Here is a 21,552-nt window from a genome sequence, read left to right as displayed (position 1 = left end):
AGATATTAAACTATCAGAGAGTATCCAAAGGAGGGCAATGAAGATGGTGAACGACCTTGAGGAGAAGCCGTGTGAGGAGCAGCTGAGGGTACTTGGTTTGTTCAGCCTGGAGGAGACTGAGGGGAGACCTCACTGCAGTTACCTTTAATATTTATACCTCTCTTCTATTCCAACAGTCAAAAGTGACCAGAAGACAAATCCAGAATAACAGAATATGCTGATAAAATACATTCTGGATCATTGATAATATTTGCAGTATCTTCATTAACAAAGCCCTTTCAACACATGGCTTGAAAGTATTACAAGGACAGACACAATTCTTTGTATTCACAACCCAGCTCTTATTAGCCAGTTCTTCCATCAATTCACAAAAACAAAGGGAATCAAAAGTTTCAGGTTTTAATGTGTTAAAAAGCAACATTTTAAAAAAGAAAGGGCTTTAAAAAAACCCAAAACAACAAAAAAAACCAAAAGACCCCAAACCAAATAAACCACCACATTTGTAACACATTCTCTTACAGTTTAAGTTACATTATTGAGTTGGTAATGTCCAAACAAATTTTCACTACAATATCTCAAGGCTGTCAATCAAACCTCTACAAAAGTTGTAAAGCCCAGTAAATTTTGTCCCGCAGTCATTGCTACGGGTCTAACATTTATCATTATTGAAACCTCATCACATCTGGGAGTCACAGAACTAAGCAAAGAGAGTTCCAGAAATATGTACCTATTAAATCCAAGTAAAACAACATTTAAAACAAGTTAAGAGCAGTACATTTCCAATTCAGAAAATGTTTTTATCCTTTTTAAAATTCAGAGTCCAATATAGGACAAGCCTGCACTACAAAATTCACAATACTTAATGTACAAGGCATTTTTAATAAAGAATTAATCCAGTCATACTTCCAACTTCACTAAGAACACTTCTTTGTTTTCTTATCTGAAATCAGGAATTATTTAAAAAAAAAATCAGTTAATCAAGAAATCAATGCTGTCAAGTTTACAGCCAAAGGGTACACGAAATAGGCAAAAAGTGCCATCCATGGCATATCCCACCTTTCCATTGCTACCTCCCATGTAACTCCATCCCACTGTTAGGAACTGATGCCACTATGAGGGCCACTCATTCTCAGTGAATACCACTGCATAAAATACTGTCTGAGGTTTTCACCCTCTCAAAAAGAGTAATTAGGAACTCAATTATCCTTATGAGCTTCTTGCATAAGATAATCACTGTCAGAATCCAATTCTTCTTCATCTCCTGGTGTTTCCTCTGCTGGACGTTTCATGCCACGCTGTTGAGAAATGGCCAGCGCGTATTTGATGTTGTAGATATTCCATTCACAGCTGTAAAAATAAATAGGAACACGTTGTTTACCTCCTGAAATAAAAACACCTCTAAAAGAAGTCTGTCTCGGAAGTTTTAACAGCACTCTATCATCCCCCACATCACACCAGGTTTTTGATTTGAGCTTTCAAATATAACAATACATACAGTTTTGAAACATCTTCAAAGTGACGCTGGATGCTCTTCTGAAGGAACTGTATCACAGGGAGCAGCTTCACTGACCTTGGATGGAGAAAACATGCAATTTGCAGTGCAATTCAGATTTACACATGGAGATCTAGAACTTTTCAATACTTTCAAGATTTTAACAAGCACACATTAACTTCAATGCAAACTTTATAATACTAAATAAACAGAAGTTCTTTCCTTTTGACTCTACCCTCAATGATTATACTCAATACGAGCAATATACTGTGAAAACTGTATTTTTTCTAATGACAAACTCCATATTGAAGAGCTAATTCTACTTCCTGTAGCAATGACAGTTCCTTCCAGATACTACAATACTTTCTGAACAAGGGAGAGTTTGTTCTAAATGCTCCTCCTCTACTTTAGCAGCAACAAAAGGAGAGAATTCATTCCAGTCATTTCAGTAACTAAAACATTATACCCACATTGAAGCAAGGGAAGAGTTACAATGCACTGTTTTTTAAATTGCAGGACTTCTTCTCAGATTTCCTCTCACTTAGCCCATTGTAAATTTGTAAATTTGCCTGCTTTTTCTACTGAAAGTCTAAAAATTCCTTATTATGGGTGGGCTGAATAGAATTCACAGACCAGGCCCATGTAGTTCTAAAGTACTCTGTAGGAAGGCAGAGTACTACCAGCTAAGAGTGCATGCTATAATCACAAGCTAAGTCTGTAAAAATGCAATCAGTACCTGCATGTTACCTTTCAGTTACATTTAAGATGAATAATTGTTTAAAAACACAATTGCCAAAATCCTACTATCACTCTTGTAATCTTTATACATTTATTGGCTAAGCAACTTAGGCAAAGTTTTATCTGTTATATTTGAAAAATGTTTCTGCAATGTATCTTTGTATCTTGGATACAAATCCAATAATGTATCCCAATTCTGTCATACACACTTTCTAGAATCTTTTTAGACCTTTAAGATCAAGTCCAAACTGTAACTTTTACCATTAGTACAGAAGTTGTAAAACTGAAGTAGTTCTAATTGTTGTGTATGCATTATTTAGAATGTCACTAAATGTTAAGTAAAAGTCTTAAACTAAAAGGTTTTTATTTTAATTTTAAAATCCTTGTCAGCATTTTCACTTTCATGGGATCTCACCTTGTTTTCAGCTTCTGTCCATGCAGCATGAGCAACTTATGAGCCCAAATAAGATAGAACTCCAAGTGACAAGAGGTCTCAAATGCAGAGGCCAGGAACTCCAGTAACTTCTCCACATACAGGTCTGGCAGTGATGAGCAGACAACATCAACTGTTCAAAAAGGTAAAAAAAAGCCCATAAACATTCAATAGAGTTGAGTTATTATTTGGAATAACATGAAAGAGACCACAGGAAAGCATAAGGGGAAGGAGAAGAAAGCTGTATCTTGGCAAGTAGTGGATATTTAGTGCTGTATTTCAGGGTACAGCACCACAATCTCTAAGGGGACAAATCTTCCTTCTTTGAACCTTCCAAACACTACTGTATTTAAATGCAAGAAACTGACTCCTCCCTCTCCAAGTTCTTCCTCTGAGCAGAGTACTCCCCCCAGCAGCTCTCCTTCAAAACTTTTACTTCCACCCTTTCTTCCTCTTTCAGTGTAAAAGATTGTATTGTTGCTGCTCCTTACTTCAGCCAAATTGCTGCATTCAGTGGAACTAGTTATGCACAACAATCAGAGGCAGTAAATGATACTTGAAAAGACAGCAAAGTCACCTGCCCACACAGGAAGTGTCTGAATGCCATTAGCAACTGCACAGCACAAAGAAACACAGTTTAGAAGCATTCAGAATAACCTCACATATAACTAAATGACCTCCTTATATATAATCCACTCTCATAAACAGCTTTGGTTTAACAAACAGGCACACAATCATCCTGCTAACAGTGGATTAAACAGCCTCTCCTCAGTTGTACTCTGGCCCTCCAATCATTTCCCAAGCCCTCCTCCACCAGATGCTCTGAATATCAATGTCTTTTCTTGTGCTGTCAATGCCAGAACTAGGCACAGTAGTCCTGATGTGCTGCCACAAGTGCTCAACAGACAAGATTCATGACTTTCCTCAAACTACTGACTACATCCTTGATACTGGTTAATGTTCTTAATCACACAGGCACAGTGCTTACTCACGTTAAACTTGCTGTGCCCCTCCAACATCTGTGCTTCCGAGAACTGACATCCAAAAACTTTGCCTGCACATCTAGGCCTGATCAAATTCCATGCTGAGAAGTCACTAAATGAGCATGAAGTAGACTGGTAGAATTGAAACATCAATTAACACTAAAAAATCTACTTTACACCTGTCATAGGTTAGCAAGCATAGTCCCGGAAGGGACGTCCTTGCTAAGGGGTGCTTACAGTTTCCTCTGGGAACTGATAGAACCTATCAGCTGGCCAGTTTGAATATGGACAATTCTCTAAGCCACTTAAAGTTGTGATCACCTCTGTGATCCACATTTAAGAATAGGCAAACTCCCCCTCCAAGCTCTCTCTCGTTTCCGGCGCTGGCACAGGTGGCTGCGGGCCCCGTGTGGGGGCCAGCGGGCCCGGCCAGGCCCTGCTTGGGCCAGGCCGGGCCGGGCCACGGCCATCCTGGAGCCATGGACCTGTTCCAGCCATGGAACCCCCCCCCACTGCCTTGCCGTGGGCAGCCGGAGCGGCTCGGCTCTCCTCCCTCTCCACTGCGATAAGAAAAATTCAACATTCCAGCTGCAAAGCTGCAAGGCCGAGGTGAGAGTAACCCTTTTATTGCTGTGAAGAGCTGAAAACCTGAGGGAAGAGAGAGAGGAGATGCTTAAAGCTGAAATTCTGTTGTGAAGCTATGATATATCAGAGTATCCTGTTGTAATTTCATGAAGATATGGGGGGTGGAGTGTTCAACTCGTGAGCAAAAGCACCTGCGCTGAGATAGGCAGATGCTGACGCAGCTGTAATTTCATGAGAAGTTTGGACAGGGAGAGATGAACCAGATGAGGACTTTTGCTCCAAACGGGAAAGGAGAAAACCTCAGTCCGTAGAGATGAACCAGATGAGGACTTTTGCTCCAAATGGGAAAGGAGAAAACCTCAGTTCCTAGAGATGCTCCCAGAGATAGTCCTAACGATGAAGATGATGAAGACCCTTTGCTCCCAGGGAAGGAGAAGGGCCTCTGTTTTTGTTTCTGAACGGCTCAACCTTAAAATTGTACCCCAGAAAACTTCAAGAGTGGACCCTCGAAAGCAGTTGCGGGAAAAGCTGCAAGTCGGGGGAAAGGACTCACACGCAGGCAGAGAGACTCCTCTTCCTAAATGGACTGAACAATATTTGGAAGTGGGCGGCTGTCTCGTTGTGATAATGTTTTCATAGCATGAGCAAGAAGAGACTTCTCTTTCTAAATGGACTGAACAAGGTTATTATGGAAGTGGTAAACAGACTGAACATCTTAAGGGTTGTCTTTTCACATTGTCAGTGGGAGAAGGGAGGAAGGTGGGGGGAGGAGGAGAGTTCTGAAGGTGGTATAATTTTTTTTCTTCTTTTAGGTCTGTTAATAAACTTCTTTATATTCTTTCAAGTTTGGTGCCTGTTTTGCATTTCTCCTAATTCTTATCTCACAGCAGATAAACAGTAATGAGTATTTTGGACCAAACCACTACAACACCTCAACTTAATTTAGTTTGCACATGTCTGCTTACAGCTAGCTCAGCCCAGTTTCATGGAAGATCCACCCACTCACCTTTTTCATGGAAGATCCACCCACTCACCTTCACTGCTAGGGACAGCCTCTATGACCTCCTGAATTAATTTCTTTTCATTCAGCTTGAAGGCCATGACGATAGCCATAGTGTACTCCTTCTGACTCAGTGTTTTGTGTATATTGCTGGGTGTGACATCAATGTCCAGCTCAAAAGGATCAAAAATTAGCCCAGAGTCCAGTGAATAGAGCAGGAGACCCTCTGTGGTGGTGGCTGCCCAGCTTCGTCCTAGAAGAGAAATAACAATATTTAACAACAAAAATGACTTTTCTAGAATGGAAACAGAAGAGTAATGATAATCCTCCAATGCTCTATGCTTTTGCTTGTTTTAGATGGAATAAAAAATCCTAAATAAATTGTTGATACTAACCTGTAGGACAGAATCTCACACAAGTCACCCTTATTTCTGGTTTAAAGTGTCGATAGCTCATGTCACCTAAAAGAGAAGTTTAGAAGTGATTTAACATATTCACCACAAGTTCACAGTCTAGTTATCAACTATGATGTCACCAATAAATAATGCGCAGCATGGTAAAATCTGGCAGAATTAAAGACTGGGTAAGGAAGGGACAGTCCATGTCCAAGAGATCCTACAGCTTAAGTGGTGAGGCTGAATTTTGTAATCGTGATGTTAAAACTGAGCTCAACAAGTCAAACCCTTCTTGTCTACGTTAAGGGTTTTGATCTACATAAAACTAGAAACAAGAGAGCAAAGCCAAAGCCATACCTCTTTTTACTCCAGGAAGAGGGATGGCAACACCTTCGTCACCTCCACCCCCTTCATCAATCAGAGCCATGCTGCCAAATTCAGTCATTTTTCTCCGATCTAAGTACTCCTAGAAAAATATGCAAGTTCCATTCACTGCACTGAATCTCTTCTCACATGGCAGAGCTCAGCTCAGGCTTTGGTTTCACATTATTATAACAACTGTATTCTGTGTCAGATGCATTGTTTGCTTCCTCAGCTGCAGCCCTGCTCTTTCAGCCCTTCAGGTTCCATACCTGCACTGTGCTAATTCAAGGGCTGTGTGGCCAGAACACTGCAAATGAGATTTTAGGGACCTCACAATGTAAATTAGATTTTAGGGGCCCTCATTTCAAAAACCCATCCCCTCCAGGGTTCTTTTTCAGCTGGCTCTCTCTCTTTCAAGCCAGATGCTGAGCTACAGTAACTCACAAACCACTGCTGACAAAGAAGCGTACTTGGAACCACAGTCAAATACAGCCTGATACAAACACTGGAACAATCATTGTTCCCAGGTAAGGGGATGTTGAAAAGGGTTACTGGAATGTTTTTCCTTCTGATGCTTTTCATCATTCACTTTACTCTTGAAGGAATTTAATTTGGCATTTGGCAATATTCAGAAACAGAGTTTGTAAAGCTCAGTGATGTTGTTCCATGCCCACAAAAAAAAATCCTTCATTTCTCTGCTAACACAAACTGACACCAGGGGAATTAGCTTAGTACAAAATGTTGATAATTTAAATTTTCACTTCCATTTTAAGTCTAGTGCCAACTAACTTAGTATGCCTGAGAGTTCTGCCCATTCAACACAAGCACACTGCAAATCTGGCAAGAGTTTCAGGAATTAATTCTGTTCCAAGACGAATATTTCCTTCTCTCTCTCCTGCACAAAAATAAGCCCATTCTTAAAAAACCATTCATGAATCACACTTAATGAGATGTTATACCAAAACCAAAGTCTTGTGGGGGTGGGGAAATGAAAAAAAAGACTCCTGTGCTCACATACCTCCATTGCATCTAAAGAATAGTTGCATGAAATTTCAAATTTTTTCATAAGAATCTGTTCCTTGACATTATATATACAGACAAATTTTGACAATCCACCTGCCAGAATAGATTGACCATCTGCTGAGTAGCACAGAGTTGTAAAAGATCTGGTAAAGAAAAAGAGAAAGCAGTTAATTTCACTGTCACAATCGAGCTAGAAGACATGAGTACAGTGTGAAGACTCAGAACCACTCCATGGAAAAAGTGGAGATCTTCATTCACATAGTATGTGCTTTACACACAAATTTACTACAAAGCATTTGGTGCTTTACTATGAATCACAAACAATTTAGAACTTCTACAGCTTTTTGAAGTTGAATCCATACTTCTGACTCTAAGTCCAAGCTCAATGAATGAATTCTCAAACTACACCCTACACAACACTCTGGACAGCCAAGAGAGCTACAGAAAAACCAGTGCCATGGCATGTTTGAAAGAGATGGTTGAGAGCTCATCACCAAAAAAACCCTTATTTTTTCCAAAAAGTCATTGTTTCTTTTTTTTTTGTTTGTTTTTTGAGTGGAAGCAATACAGGCAAAAAAAAAAAGGGAAAAGAGAAGAATGAAACATTTCTCTAATACACTTTTTGACAGTACGCAAATTCAACTTGCCTTTAAACATTACTTCACATGCTTAGCAACAGGTAATAAGCCCCATACTTTAATTACTTTTTTCAAAAAACATAATAGTTTCTACACACTAATGGTTACATACTAGTATTTCTGTAGGAAGCTATCTACTTAAAAACCTACCCCTAGCAAATTGACAACTTGGCCTGAGAAGCTTAATATCATGTTGGCAACCCAAGTTCATAACTGATGAGAAAGAACACGTGCTCAGAGTGATGCTGATCAGTGAGAGAACACAGCAAACTACAAAAGGGAGGCATCTAGGTGTCGGGCAGTCTTTTCAAATCCAGCATCAGAATCAAAATATCTCAACAGCAGATGCACTCTGAAATCTTCACGTTGAAAACAAATGGAAAAACAATTCAAAAGCAACCCAGTGTAGCACCCCCTTGTCACTGCAGCCCCCTGTACGTACTTGCCCTTGGCTGCCTGCTTGGCAGTTATTTTATCCAGCTCCTTCCTCCCCATCTGGAGATCGTGCCTGCCCTCAATGGAGCCAGTCTGTGCTGCATTTTCATGATCCCAGAATGTTATCTGGCCATTCAAAGCAGCAACTGCGAGCTCCTTGCCATCAGGACGGAAGGCAACAACAAGAACTGCAAAGAATTTAATAGTAACAGTTAAAAATGCAGTCAGATACTTTTCTAAGAAAATACCCTTAAATTTTTCTAGGATCTTATCTCAACCATGAGAAAAAATTTAAGAGTAACAAATATGACTGCACTTTTTCTCCTGGACAACATACAAATGTTTAGCTAATTATAAAGCTGAGCTAGAATTAAATAAAAATATTTACTGCACTGTTGAACAAGTCCTAGAGTGAAGTATCTCAACTACAGATTTTCATTTCCAAGAATGAGTCTGTCTGTATTTGACATGTTCTGTTGTTATTAACATATTTTACATAGTATTTTTATATTTGATAAAAGACAAGAAATGAAACAGATTACCATCTGAGTTCATTATTAGTGTCTCCTTAGTTCTCCAGCTGTCCAACATATCCCATAACTTGACAGTCTTATCCCAAGAGGCACTGGCTAGAACACACTTCATTGGGTTAAAGGACAAGCTGCTGATGGGACCCTCATGACCTGCTAAGACCTAAGAAGAGAAGCAAAAATAACCTGGAATTAGGTGGAAGAAAGTGTTATCTGTGTGGTCTGCATTCAGTAAACTCCAGATGTAGCCATTAAACCATGCTTGAGATCACTTTTGGACACAGGGCATGATACACGCCAGTGATTCTCAACTTCTAAAAAAATTCCCTGAAGTGCTACCACTACATAAGCATCTACAACCACTCCTATGTGCACACTTTAGGAATGCAGTGTGCCATTTTCCTCCCTCCTTTCAAAACAATCAGACCAACTGTGAAAAATCAAGTCATTGCTCTGAGAATTCAGTATCTCCTGCAGTTGATAACACTTCAGGAAAAAAAAAAAAGACTGAGAATAAGAGTAACAGATTTTCATTTCATGGAGCTCCTACTCCTCAAAAAAAAAAATATCAAGGAAAGAAACTACACTCAAAACTCTGGAGATCCAGTCAAGTATACCCTGAGTTACTGAAGTGACCTGTATTGCATGGCTGTGCCAAATTAAGTAAGTGAATCACTGAGCTCTTCTACTTGTACAAGATGTACAGGAATGCTTAAGAATTGAAAAAATAATTGAAAAATCACGGCCCTGCTGTGCTGCAGCAAAACCCTCCATGAAATCTGCATCAGTCTTAATACAGCAACTACAATTTCTTCATTACCTGCAGAAAACATGTAGAAAAGAACATCTCTGAACAAGGAGGGAAAGACTCTCATGCCCATGTGTTAGCTCAGCAATATTGGTGTTACTTCATCACTAGAAAGAGCTCATTACTCAAAAAATTTAAAAACTACTTCCTACACAAATTCAGGGTGATCTCCATGCAATAAATTTAAAAAAAAAAAAAAAAATGCTGAGAGCAACACAGTGTAGCTTATTTTTGAATGTAACAAAACACTTCATGTTATATTGAAACCCTCGAAACTAATCCCAAACTTGCTGAGTATCACCACACTCCACACTGTGTTAAATTCAAGCCCTCCCAACACAGTGGGTCCTTACATCTAGCAGCCTCCCACTCTGCATTGACCAGATGAATATTTCAAAGGAATCCTGGGAACCAGCTGCCACAATCTCGCCACTGGAGTCCACAGCTAAACAGGAGAACTGACTTGGTCGTGGGGACGTAAAGGTACGGAAATTCCGGTACCTGTTGAAGAGGTGAAAAAAAAATTATGAGAACATTTTAAGTAGATTTAAATGTGTGTTTAACAAGTGTATTTAAAAAAATGAGTTCATTTGTTTTGTAAAGATTTGTAAGTCTTTACAAAATATTCTTTGTATAAAATTAGATGTGATGACTCAGGATAATTACAAGATCCAAAAGAAGTATGAAAAACTCTGCAGAAACAGAAGACAGAAATACTCAGAGGAGCTTTCTTCTATTAAATAGCACATGTCTGTGGTTTAGAAAAATGGGCTTGTTAACACACCCAATTCTGTGCACAGCTGTATTATACTGCAGGAAGTATTGTTAGGCAAGTGCCTTCTCCCCATGTGAGCAGAGCCAGACAACGACCTTCCTGGATTTCCAGCTTCTCTGAGGAAAGTTTCTCCAGGATTTTCTTCACAGAAACTGGATGGAGTAACAGCATTCCTAATTATATCTAATATAATATCTAAATTGAAATCAAAGGCTGAATCAAAAACCAGTAAGGCAGTGTTCATGTTTATGCAACTTCAAGCAAGCAATCAGCAGTTTGCTGTGTTTTGGGGGCAATGTGAAAGCTGAGGACTAAATGAGACACAAAAGCTTTCATGTAAAGAGCTACCTGTGCAGATCAAAGGCACGCACTGTTCCATCAAGGGAAGCACTCAGAACAACATAACCAGTGGAAGTGAAGGTTACAGCAGTTACTCCACTGTTGTGTTCTGTAAAGGTGACAAAACAAAAGCTGCTTGAAGTGTTCCACACTTTCACCTGCAAAGACAGACAAGGAAAGACTTCTTAGAATCTCCATCAGCAAAGAGAGAAAACAAGGGTAAGGCAGCAGCAGAGTAAGAACTCTACAACAGCATAGAAGACTTTCAATAATATCAGTCAAGAGGCCACAGCTTATCCTTAAGCCTCTTAAGACACATTTGCAACAAAAATCTAAGTGGAGATAGACACAAATGAAGTTGAAACAAAGTTAATTTTCAAGGAAAGTAACACTTGGTGAGCATCTGGAGCCTCCAGGCTTGTACTGCCAGGGCTAAGACAAGTGTCAAATTCAAAACCAACTCCAAAGCTGCTACAGAAGTTACAATTGAGACAGTATTTCAGGTGGGGTTTTTTCCTGATCAAATACCTTATGCATTTAACTTTCTGCAGTTTAAGGCTTCTGGGGTTTGGCCAATTTTCAATCTGAATGGCAAAAGCCATGAACTGGCATATCTTTTTATGACATTCAAAAGTTTTGATTGGAAATCAGCTACTACTGTTGTCCCACTTATGTGCCAAGACATTGTGGCAAAACATCTTTTAAAATAGAAGTACCTGTACACACAGCCTATTATTTCAATGCAAGTCATTCATGAGAAGTTAATTTTTCTTTAAAATAACAAGCTTTTGGAATGGTACATTAAACAAAAAAATTGCACTTTTATGAATAATTTGAAATTAATTTCATATCAAAACCAATTATTAAAAGGGCAAGAAGTTGGGTGGCTGAAGTTCATTCATCCCAAAATATCATGGAATCATAAATAAATTAACACTTAATGAATTAGATATTTTTGGTTTTATGGTGACTGGACCTATAATAATTAAAAAACTATCTGCTAGAAAGTGTAAATGATGCAATTTGTAGACAGAGGTAATAACAAAGCAAAATGCTCTAGAGAGAAAAATCAAAACATTTAAGGGACGAGAGAATAAAAATTTTTGACTTTGTAGTAACAGAGCTTTCTACACAGAATGGAAAGTCAAGCTGCTTAGTACGTTACTAAAAGTTCATTTTCCAGCAATATTCTCTCACTTACTTTCCCATCCTCCCCTCCAGTTACTATGTACTGTCCATCTGGAGAATATGCCAAGGAAACCATGCTGTTGAAATGGCCCTGCTGCTTCAGCACGTAGGACTCGCTCTGCCATTCCCACACCAGGAGCTGCCCCAAACCTGTAACCACAGCAGGATTTACCACAATCATGAACACAATGACCCTGCAAATGCAAGCCACAAAACACATAATGGCAAGCAATGTTAAAAAAAAACCAAAGGTTGATGCAGACAGGTTGAATTCTGTACCTTTCTGTCCTAATAAGAGCTTTTTTCTTTATAATGTCAAGGCAATTTCCTCGACAATTTCCTCCAGGAGCTGTTACTTGGAATAATGTTTTTAGTGCTACAACAGCAACGCTACCAACCAGCTGATAAATGAGCTGGAAAGAAAAGCAGGGCTGCATATAAGGGTAAAATTTTGGGTTTCATGCAAAGCATTATGGACAGGGTGGGAAGGCAGAACATCCAGGCAGGTTTGTAAAATGCCACATGCAACAAGCAGCAAAGGAAGAGAGAACAGCCTAGAATGAAAGCAGAAATTAACTACAAGGGATCTGGGCTTTCCCCTAACTCTGTTAGAGCCTTTTTATATGAAATATGTATTTTTTCCTGTACCAACAAACTACTTTCCTGAATCATCAGAATTCTGTGAGGAGAGATTGATAAGTGATACTTGCTTTACTGTACCTAGACACCACAGATATGAGATTATAAATTATTTAATGTTCGGAGTCAAGACAAGCAAGAGGGTTTTGGGCCTCATGCCCACCACATTCCTCATTTTTCCATGAATACAGACTAAAAACATTGACTAACCTGAGCATCCAAACGCAATCCAGTCACCAGTGCAGTTGATAGAAATAGAAGCTATCCTTTGGTCTGAAATACTAAAGTAAGAGGATTATCCAATAAACAAACTTGTGTTTTTATGTCTTGTGTGATAACACTTGAAGTTTAATACCTATTAACTCTATTCAAGCAAGTTGCTTGTTTCACTGAACTTCTGTAACACCATAAAATCAAAAACCATGAAGTTCTTTCCTTTGTTCCACTCCAAACCATCAAACATTCCTTACTCAGAATGAAGGCAGAGGATCTGCATCCTAAAGATGTACTTGCCAACAGAGAGTAAAACTCCCCAGTTTAAGAAAATAAAATACTTTTGCATATGGAAATTGTTTAGCTGGCATCCTACAGCTAAGGAAAAGAATTCTGATTTGATTTCTCAACTTAGACACAATTTACAGATAATTTTACATATGCAGACCTTTCCATAATTATATGGAATATAAAAATATTTTCTACAAAGAAGCTGAAAATATTGAAGTCCACAGAGTTAAAGAAATCTATAGCCAACAACCAGAAACTCCTGAGTAGTTTCCTTATTCAGACCTCACTTTTCCAAAATAACCTATAGAGTGGAATTATATGGTATTTATTGCATACATTTATGATTCTACCTCTCCAGAAATTACAGTATTAAACAGATAGTCATGTTTTAAGATTTTTATGCTCTCTTTATTCATCCTTCACTGCTCAGCATGATGTGTTCTCAGTCAAACAAACAAGAACCCTCCCCAAAAAAACTTACTCCCTTCCCCCCCAAACCAAACCAAAACCAGTGACAACCCCATACCCCACCTCAAGGAGTGGATCAGATTGAAATCTGGAAGCTCGTGGAGGTGAAAGATTCCAGAGGCAAATCCAGTGACTAAAAGATGTGTTTTCTTGTGATATGCTGCAGCTGTCAGGTTATTAAAATCTCCCTCCTTATTGAAAAAATACCTGGCATGCAAGAAATAAGAAAGAAGCAAGGTGAATGTTAAAGGAAATTATGTTGTTAGAGCTGCATCTCCAAGCAGCTCACCAAAGGGGCTGATGAGCCACCTTTGTGCCATCTTCTGAAGTCAACTGGCAAGAAATCAAAGCCTCCAGACTTAGAAAGGATACTGTAATAAAGATCCCATTTACACTTTTTGAGTTCCAAACACTAACACACCATGAGCCAGTATTTCTTATATCATTAAAATTACACTTGTTATTCTGAAGGTGAAAGGTACTGCCCTTCATATAATCAAAGGTAAGACAGACAGGAGTTCTACCAGTACTGCTTAAAATGGGATCTGCAGTGAATTTCTAAATCCTGGGCAATTTTATACTGCTTTGAATAAGTTATAACAGATGAAAAAAAAAGCCCAGTACAATAAAACCCATTACAACTTTGACTTGATAACTGAAAACCACTTACTTTGCAACACGTGAGTATTTAACTTTATTTCTAGTCTCTTGTTCACTTGGATCAGCTTTTCCATGAATTTCTTCACCCTTTGGCTCTTCAAGCAGCTCTTCATCATCTTCTGCTGCCTTCTTTTCCTTTGCTGCATCTTTAGGGGGCATTGGCTTCAAACCATCCAGCTCAGTGTCACACTGCCACACACACAGAGCTGCATCCTGGCTAATTGTGTACAGCTAGAATACAAACACACAAATTATTACTGTCCAATACCTGTTCTCTGTGCTCTGCAAAAATATGAATATGGACGTGCATCAGGATAATACATTACTTAGTCCTCTGGAATCTGAGGTGCTTTGAACTGGAAATTTAACTTGTCCTGAGAACTGGTGAATTATTTTACCTGCCCTCAGAAAAATTTTGCAAGGACCAAAGGCAACTTGATTACCAGTCAGCATTACAGCTAAGCTAAATAATTTTTTCATATTTAAAGCTATAATGTTTTAAAGGAGCAAATTTAAACACAAAATTATGGCAGAGCCACCATCAAGAGACACTTCTGTATTTTCTAAATTCTGAGATATTGTCAAAATAGCCATCTACAGATAAGATTCTGCTTCAACTATTTTAATATTCAAATTCAAGCATGTTGTGTAATTATCCATACATCTAGGCTGTTCTCTTCAAAAAAGCAGGCTACTATGACATCCTTATGGCCTCCAAGAGAGTAGTAGATCAAGTTTGCCCATCGTTCTGCTCCAAACACCCACGTAGACATGTCCTTGCTCCCCACTGCAAAGCACCTGCCAAAGAAAAGCCAATTCCAATTAGAACACTGGATTGCAAAACTCTTCACTGGGTGGAGAATGTCCTGAGCTCAAATTCACCAGTCACCACTTTCATTTGACAAACATCAGAGTTGTAAGCTGAGGGTGGTGACTGTAGCCAAGGTAGACGAGGGTTAAACACATTCAAAATGTCAACCATGCTCACATTCCTAAGGTATACTCCTTTTATGTATTAATATGCATTTTTAAGCAAGAATACAGTGTTGATCCCCAACACATGCATATTTTATACTTTCTGGTCTGCCTGATTATATTTTTTAATTAGAGACAGAATTTTTAAAGCTAGTAAAATACTTCAGAGGAAAGAGAATGGGACTGCAACATGCCTGCAAATATTAACATGTGCAGGTAGACAATGCTTCAATTTAACAACTCACTTGGAATCATCAGTCCAGTCAATACAAGTGGTTTCATCATATGGGCCATAGTAGGTTTTGTCCAGAACAAATGCATTGAATTCTCGTTTCTTCCCAGGAGCATGGTACAGGTAAGCAAGATTGTCTTTTGTAACCACAAATTTCCTGGCATAAGGGGGGGAAAAAACATCATTGCACACAAAGCTGATAAAACAAACAACTATTCAGTAAAGACTACAATATAATGAAACAAAACAATAATAAAAAGGTTCCTGTGCTACTGAAACAATAAAAATGGATTGCTTTCGAATGAAAAACAAAGTATTTGCAGATTGATATTATCCCCCAACTTAAGCATTATAAAAGAGAAAACCTTCAGTAAAAATCACTGAAGTTGAATAATGAAATTCTTATTCTCCAAGTCTCAAAACAGAAGGGAAAGTTCAAACACTCAAACCAGGATATTCTATTTCCAAGGCTTTGCTTTCCTTCTTTTCTTCCCCCATCGATTTTACAAAGCAACTCTGATAAGCTTGAAATCTCCCCTCATCCACGAATAGGAAACATTCACGGGTTGGTTACAGGGTGTCTTCATAATCACAAGTAATTTATGGGGCAATTCCTGCTATTTTGCATAAAGAATGCACTCTTCACTTACTTGCCATCAGGGGAAAAGCTGACACTGTGAACTGGCTTGTGAAAATAAAACTGATGTATCACACATTTCCCAATCAAACTCACAAGCAAGGCAGCTCCCTCTGTAAGGGCAGAAAAAAAAGGATCATGAGAATAATTGTGTTCCCAAAGAAATCATAATCCTAGCATGCTTAGTTTCTTTCCTTAAAGGGGTGGGGGGGGAAGCACCTCCTCAGAAACTTTTCAAGACAGTGTGCTTAATATTATTAAAATAAAAAAATACAATCCAAATGATGAGACACTAAATTCTGTAAACAAGTTATTTTTCAGTTCTGTAAATAAGGATATCTTCCCCAAAAATTCTAACATAAGTAATTTTTAAAGCAGACCACCTCTAATTTTGTGTTAGGGTTGAACACCTAGCAATTCAGATTTCCCCCACTCAAGGCTGCATTTTTACTGAATTCTTTCACAAAACAAAAGTCTCCTTTGTGCTAGTACCTTCATCAATTAGAATGGCAAGGCTTCCATCTGGAGAGATCCCCACACACACAATATTGAGCCGTGTAGCCAATGGCAAGGTCTCACACTTGTTACTGCAACAAAACCACAGAACAGTACAATGGGGACAGGGATGTAGGAAGAACATCTTCGGTATCAATGAAATACGGTTTGATGTCTTTGTTAAAAACTACAGACAATTTGGATGTAAAACCCCCATAACTTCCTTTAGCTGTCACAATCCCATCAACACCAGCTACGTGGGTTGTTCTGTGCAGGGCCAGGAGCTGGACTCGATGGTCACCAGGGGTCCCTTCCAGTTCAGGATGGTCTGTGATTAAATGTAAGAGACAGGCTCCTGACTGGAATACAGGCACGGGGAGCAGCAATCACAGCTCTGGCACACGGGAAAGGCTGATGATGCTCTGAGCTTTGTTACACACAAGACAGAAGGACGCAGGCAATCCACACAACTGACCAAACACGAACCTATTTTCTCCCTTTCTTTTTTTTCCTCTGAAATACAGCTTTACATAATTCCTCTGCTATTCTCCATATAGATGTACCCGCACAACACCGTGACAGGAATTCCACTAGGCAGGCTTCTACCTTTAAACGCTAAGGCAGACGCTTTCCAGGACTTTTTGGAAGGCCGAGCATCCCACAGAGCCCCACGGGTCGGGCTCCACAATCTCCTCAGAGCTTTATTCCCCCCAGAGCCCCGCGCCGGCAGCGCCAGCCCCTTCCCCGCCCCTCGCCGCTCTCTCACTTCTTGAGGTCGAAGAGGGAGATCCTGTTGCCGACGGGGCTGAGCAGGGAGTTGCCATCGCGGGTGAAGCTGAGGTTGCCGCGGCGGTACACGGTGCCCAGCAGGCCGGAGAACTGCGGGGGCAGGAAGGGGCAGGGTTAGAGGGGCTGGGGAGATGGGGAGGTGAGGGGGAGATGATGGTGGGGGTGGGGGGCGGCCCCCGCCCCGCGCTCACCCGGTACGCGAAGCGCATGGCGGCCGCACGTGGGCAGCGGGGCCGCGGAACTGCGGCGCTGAGGGGCGGGCGCCGGGCCGGGAGCCGCACATGGGCCGGGAGCCGCACATGCGCCGGGGATGAGGGCAGGGCCGGAGGGGAGGGGAGAGAAGGGGAGGGAAGGGAGCGGAGCTGGTGCCGCCGTAGAGCGTCAGCCCCGCGCGGTGGCCCTGCTGTGGGTCCCCTTCGCCATCCACGGGCCCGCCGCCAGCCGCTCCCGGCCCTCCGCAGCACCCGCTACAAGCCAGGGGAACTGTGGTTCTTTTTAGTAAATATATTACGGTATTTATGCTTTTTAGTAAATGCCTTGGGCTGACTGCGGGAGTTGGGCCTGTTTAGTCTGGAGAAGAGAGGGCTGAGAGAAAATCTCATCAATCCTTACAAATATCTCCCAGGCGGGTGTCAGAGGATGGTGCCAGACTCTGTTCAGTGGTGCCCAGTATCAGAATGAGGAGCAATGGCTGTAAAATAAAACACAAGGAATTTCACTTCAACATGAGGAAGAATTTCATTATACTGAGGGTGGCAGAGCTCTGAACAGCTGCCCAGGGAGGTTGTGGAGTGTCCCCCTCTGGAGACATTCCAAACCTACCTGGACGTGTCCTTGTGTCACTGCTCCAGGTGACCCTGCCTTGGCAGGGGGTTGGACTGGGTGATCTCCAGAGGTCCCTCCACCCCTGAATATTCTGTGCTCCTGTAATTAAAGTGAAACTACACTGAATGCCCAGTGTATAGATGTGGAAGGTTTCTTTTTAAAGCAGTTTTAATTGCAGTGGAAAGGATGTTGGTGGCCGGTTTGGTTCTTTTCAATTAAAGTGTAAAAATATCACAAAAATACATAAGGAAAAGAAAGAAAGGGAAGGGTAAGAGTAGATAGTGGAAAGACATCACCACCCATGGATCTATTAATAAGACTTGATTGTTGTAGTCTCTATGTCCCTTGGTCAGAGTGATAAGCAGTCTTCATCCTCTGGGGATGGGGGCCCACAAAACAAAAAGTTCCTCGGGTTATGTACATTCAGGTTAGCATTGGAACACCCAGATCCCTCCCCAGGGAGGGAATTCTACATATCTGAGGCAAGACTGGGGCACGCATCACCTTCTGAGGGAAGAGTTTCAAAAGGTGTCACGGGTGCTTTGGGGTCCTTGGTGGTCTCTCCCCTCCTCTTGGTTTGGCCCGCTCTGTGACCCCAGTTCTGCACCTGCACTGGGGGTTGTGTGGCCACCATGGACCTGAACAGCAAAACTTGCACCAGAAGGGTGCTGCCCTACCTTTGTATTTCCCACTTGAATGGTTAGTGGTGTTTGAGGCATAACAATCCATTAACTCCTTACTGTCCACGCTCCTTCAGCTGGGTCCCTGGATAATCACTCACAGGTTTTAAAGTAGTGTTGCAGAATGTGGAATATGTCAAAATTAAGTTAGGATGTTCTTTGATTGTTGATCTTTGTATACTTTCAAGCCTAGTCAGCAAGGAAGGAGAATTAATCGGTGGAACAGAGAGCAGTGTCCCTTAGTTATGGATATCCTGGAACTAACGAGCTTTAAGGATGCAGTAGATAAAGATGGGGATGTATGTCTATGTATATGTTGCCAACATGGCAACACGTATCCTATGACTAAACTATCTCCATTATAATGCCAAAAGTCAGACCTGCAGGGCAAAAAGACCCTGCCCAGGTGAAAATCCTCCCCTGGAACATGCACAGAAAGCAGCTGGGATTACACAATTTGTGTGGAAATTACTAACCATTCATAATAGAGGGGCTGTACTTGGGAGGTTGCTAACACTGAACTGCTGTTTATAAATAACAGCAGGAAAAGTCTGGAGGGGTGTGCTGGATTTGTGGAATACCATGGAGCCTCCAGGATTGTGCAATTCTGAAATAAATAAATAATGTGTGTGTAATTGCACACCAGGTAACAAATCTGGTTTTCCCAGACAACAGCAGCTTTGGTTAAAACAGATGAATCAATCACTCCTCCAGACCAAACAGAACTCACAGCAGTGGAGAAGTTGATTTCTTTTTAAAACATGTATATTTAGAACTGTAACGCTTACAATTTCATTAAACAATCTTAGTACAATGTGTTTAATCTAACAGTATATTACAGAACAATGTGAAAAATGATTTAATAGCAAACCATGAAAATGGAATTAATAATACCTGCAGTGTCAAAGTCACTAACTTGTTACCTTTTCCAGTCAAAGAATCCCAGCAGTCATTCGCACTAAATGATGCTTTGGGTTTTATCCAGAATAAAATGGTATGATTTCCACAGAGAAAGGGCATTCCTTCACAGAAAGAAGATGCATAATAAGAACATTTTCAGCTAGCAGGTCTACTTTATATATCTATTTAGAATTTTTAAATAAAAAATAAATTTAAAAAAAAAAAGTATAGACCAGTGCAGGGTGCCTATTCATTTTTCAACTTACTTGTGGTTCTTTTTGAAAAGAGGATTTGTTTTTTATTTCCCCTCTGTAATTTAGCAGAAGAATAAAAAAATAATAACAATGAATTTGTCTAATGAGCAGCTCCTCACTTTAGTTTTGCTGACAAGTATTTGACGTGGGACTGTTTCCTCTGTGGAGTCTGTTGACAACGCACCATTATAGATCTGCAAGTAGAAAAGGTCATTCTCACATTAAATGCACAAGTTTCAGTATCAGAAGCAGGACATCAGAAGAAGTTGTAATTTTTCCAGTCACAGGTGGATTTGCAACATTCACAAAAATTACACTTTTTTTTTTTTTTACATTTTTTGTATTTACATTTCAGATATAAATAATGAAATTCTTTAAGTTACATGTTTTAACTTTGCTTCACGATTATTCTACATCTGCAAGCTTTCCTATATCAAACCAACCTCCTTCTTTCATCATGAATGCACAAGTCTGGCCTCTAATCAGTAATAATTACACTAAGCCTTTATGATGAAAGGTTGACTGTTCAAGTATCACATCATACTGAAATTTTTGCCCCAACTTAAAAACTGGGGCAGCAAACCAAGCCACTTGGAAATGGTAATAAAAGAAATTAATCTGGGAACTCAATAAGCCAAATAATTTATTATTAAATTCTATCAATATCTTTCTTTGGTAAGAAATATGCAAGAGGATGACCCAAAGCCCACCCCAAAAAAAAAAAAAAATCATATAGTATGTGACATCACAGTGTCTACTCTGTGAAGGAGAAAGCCTCAGAAAATTAAGGAATTTTGTTCAGTTAAGATTGTTTATAGCAGTAGCTCTTCCATGCATCTAAGTATGCAAATGATGGAAGTTTAATATAAAATTGCAATGGCAGGAATTAACAATGATCAAACAAACAAACAAAATAAAACCAAACCAGAAAAGCAACTGTTACACCAGTGAATGTGCTGTTGTATGCTCTGTTATGTTTCTGGCACATGTGTGAAAAGCCTGTAAATTATTACATAAAAATTCAGGATTTGGATAATTATATCATCCAACTCTACATTCTAAAATATGTAGGAAGCATGAAACAAATCTCTCAGCTGCCCGACAAAAATAAAGAAGTGGTCCAAAGATTTGGATTTTTTGCTTTTTGTTGCCCTGTGTTGTTGTGATGCAGGGATGTGACTGCAGGGAGAAAACCCAATAGCTGACACAAAACATACTAAAGTGGCAATATAAACTAGCTGACACAAGCCTCACTGTACACTTAAATTGATACAATTGTCTGGTGCTTCCATGGCCAGTACACGCCAGTGCCACAGGTCTCCTTGGAGTTAATGTTGCAACGAAGACTGAGCAGGTCATTATCCCATAAAGTGCTTTCATATCCAGTTCCTAACGGGTTCCTGGTCTCCACTCCGAGCTGTCACGTGACGTTGACCTCCAGAACGTGGTCGTCCTTGCTGGGAATGACAAGGATTTGCATCCCTGTGCTGCTGTTGAAGACCTGGCCCGGGGAGAAGGGCTGGAGCCGGGGCATGGGCAGACCCTTGTGCTCCCCACTGGCTGTGGAATGCAGGCTTCCCCTGCTCCTGATGCTGCTGCTGTCAGCCTGCTCATCCACATTCTTGTCCACAGACAGGTTGTCATTTTCAATCCAGCTATCTGTTGGAAACAAAAAAAACCCCACACTTTTATTCTACCGATTAACTTTAACAGGGCATTTCAGAGCCCAGTCAGTCAGCTTAACACATGTTCACAGTTACTGGTCATCT

The 21,552-nt window shown here is 40.3% G+C and overlaps 2 protein-coding genes across 3 annotated transcripts in view; both read right to left on the bottom strand.

The window, feature by feature from the left end:
• Nucleotides 1-317: 317 nt before the first annotated feature.
• Nucleotides 318-17,425, bottom strand: LOC121667445 (periodic tryptophan protein 2 homolog). The gene is made up of 21 exons (XM_042034071.1): nucleotides 17,316-17,425; nucleotides 17,102-17,214; nucleotides 16,333-16,427; nucleotides 15,854-15,953; nucleotides 15,217-15,360; nucleotides 14,659-14,794; nucleotides 14,007-14,227; nucleotides 13,400-13,543; nucleotides 12,575-12,645; nucleotides 11,739-11,875; nucleotides 10,547-10,695; nucleotides 9,777-9,924; nucleotides 8,628-8,778; nucleotides 8,093-8,273; nucleotides 7,008-7,155; nucleotides 5,984-6,092; nucleotides 5,627-5,692; nucleotides 5,266-5,484; nucleotides 2,646-2,796; nucleotides 1,496-1,570; nucleotides 318-1,347 (listed from the first exon to the last, which is right to left on the bottom strand). The coding sequence occupies exons 1-21, from the start codon at nucleotides 17,331-17,333 to the stop codon at nucleotides 1,197-1,199; spliced, it is 2,727 nt and encodes a 908-aa protein (XP_041890005.1). The 5' UTR covers nucleotides 17,334-17,425; the 3' UTR covers nucleotides 318-1,196.
• Nucleotides 17,426-19,376: 1,951 nt separating this feature from the next.
• The window catches only part of TRAPPC10 (trafficking protein particle complex subunit 10), a 38,011-nt gene continuing 35,835 nt past the window's right edge, over nucleotides 19,377-21,552 (bottom strand). For both annotated transcript variants that reach the window (XM_042034049.1, XM_042034057.1), the window contains exon 23: nucleotides 19,377-21,442. In XM_042034049.1, coding sequence (XP_041889983.1) covers nucleotides 21,204-21,442 — 239 coding nt within the window. In that variant the 3' untranslated portion in view covers nucleotides 19,377-21,203. The remainder of the gene's footprint in view (nucleotides 21,443-21,552) is intronic.

Source organism: Corvus kubaryi, unplaced genomic scaffold (assembly GCF_017639235.1).
Source record: "Corvus kubaryi isolate FWS band 111438036 unplaced genomic scaffold, C.kubaryi_AGA036_p1.0 133, whole genome shotgun sequence".
NCBI lineage: Eukaryota > Metazoa > Chordata > Aves > Passeriformes > Corvidae > Corvus > Corvus kubaryi.
This window is presented reverse-complemented; position numbering and strand designations above follow the sequence as displayed.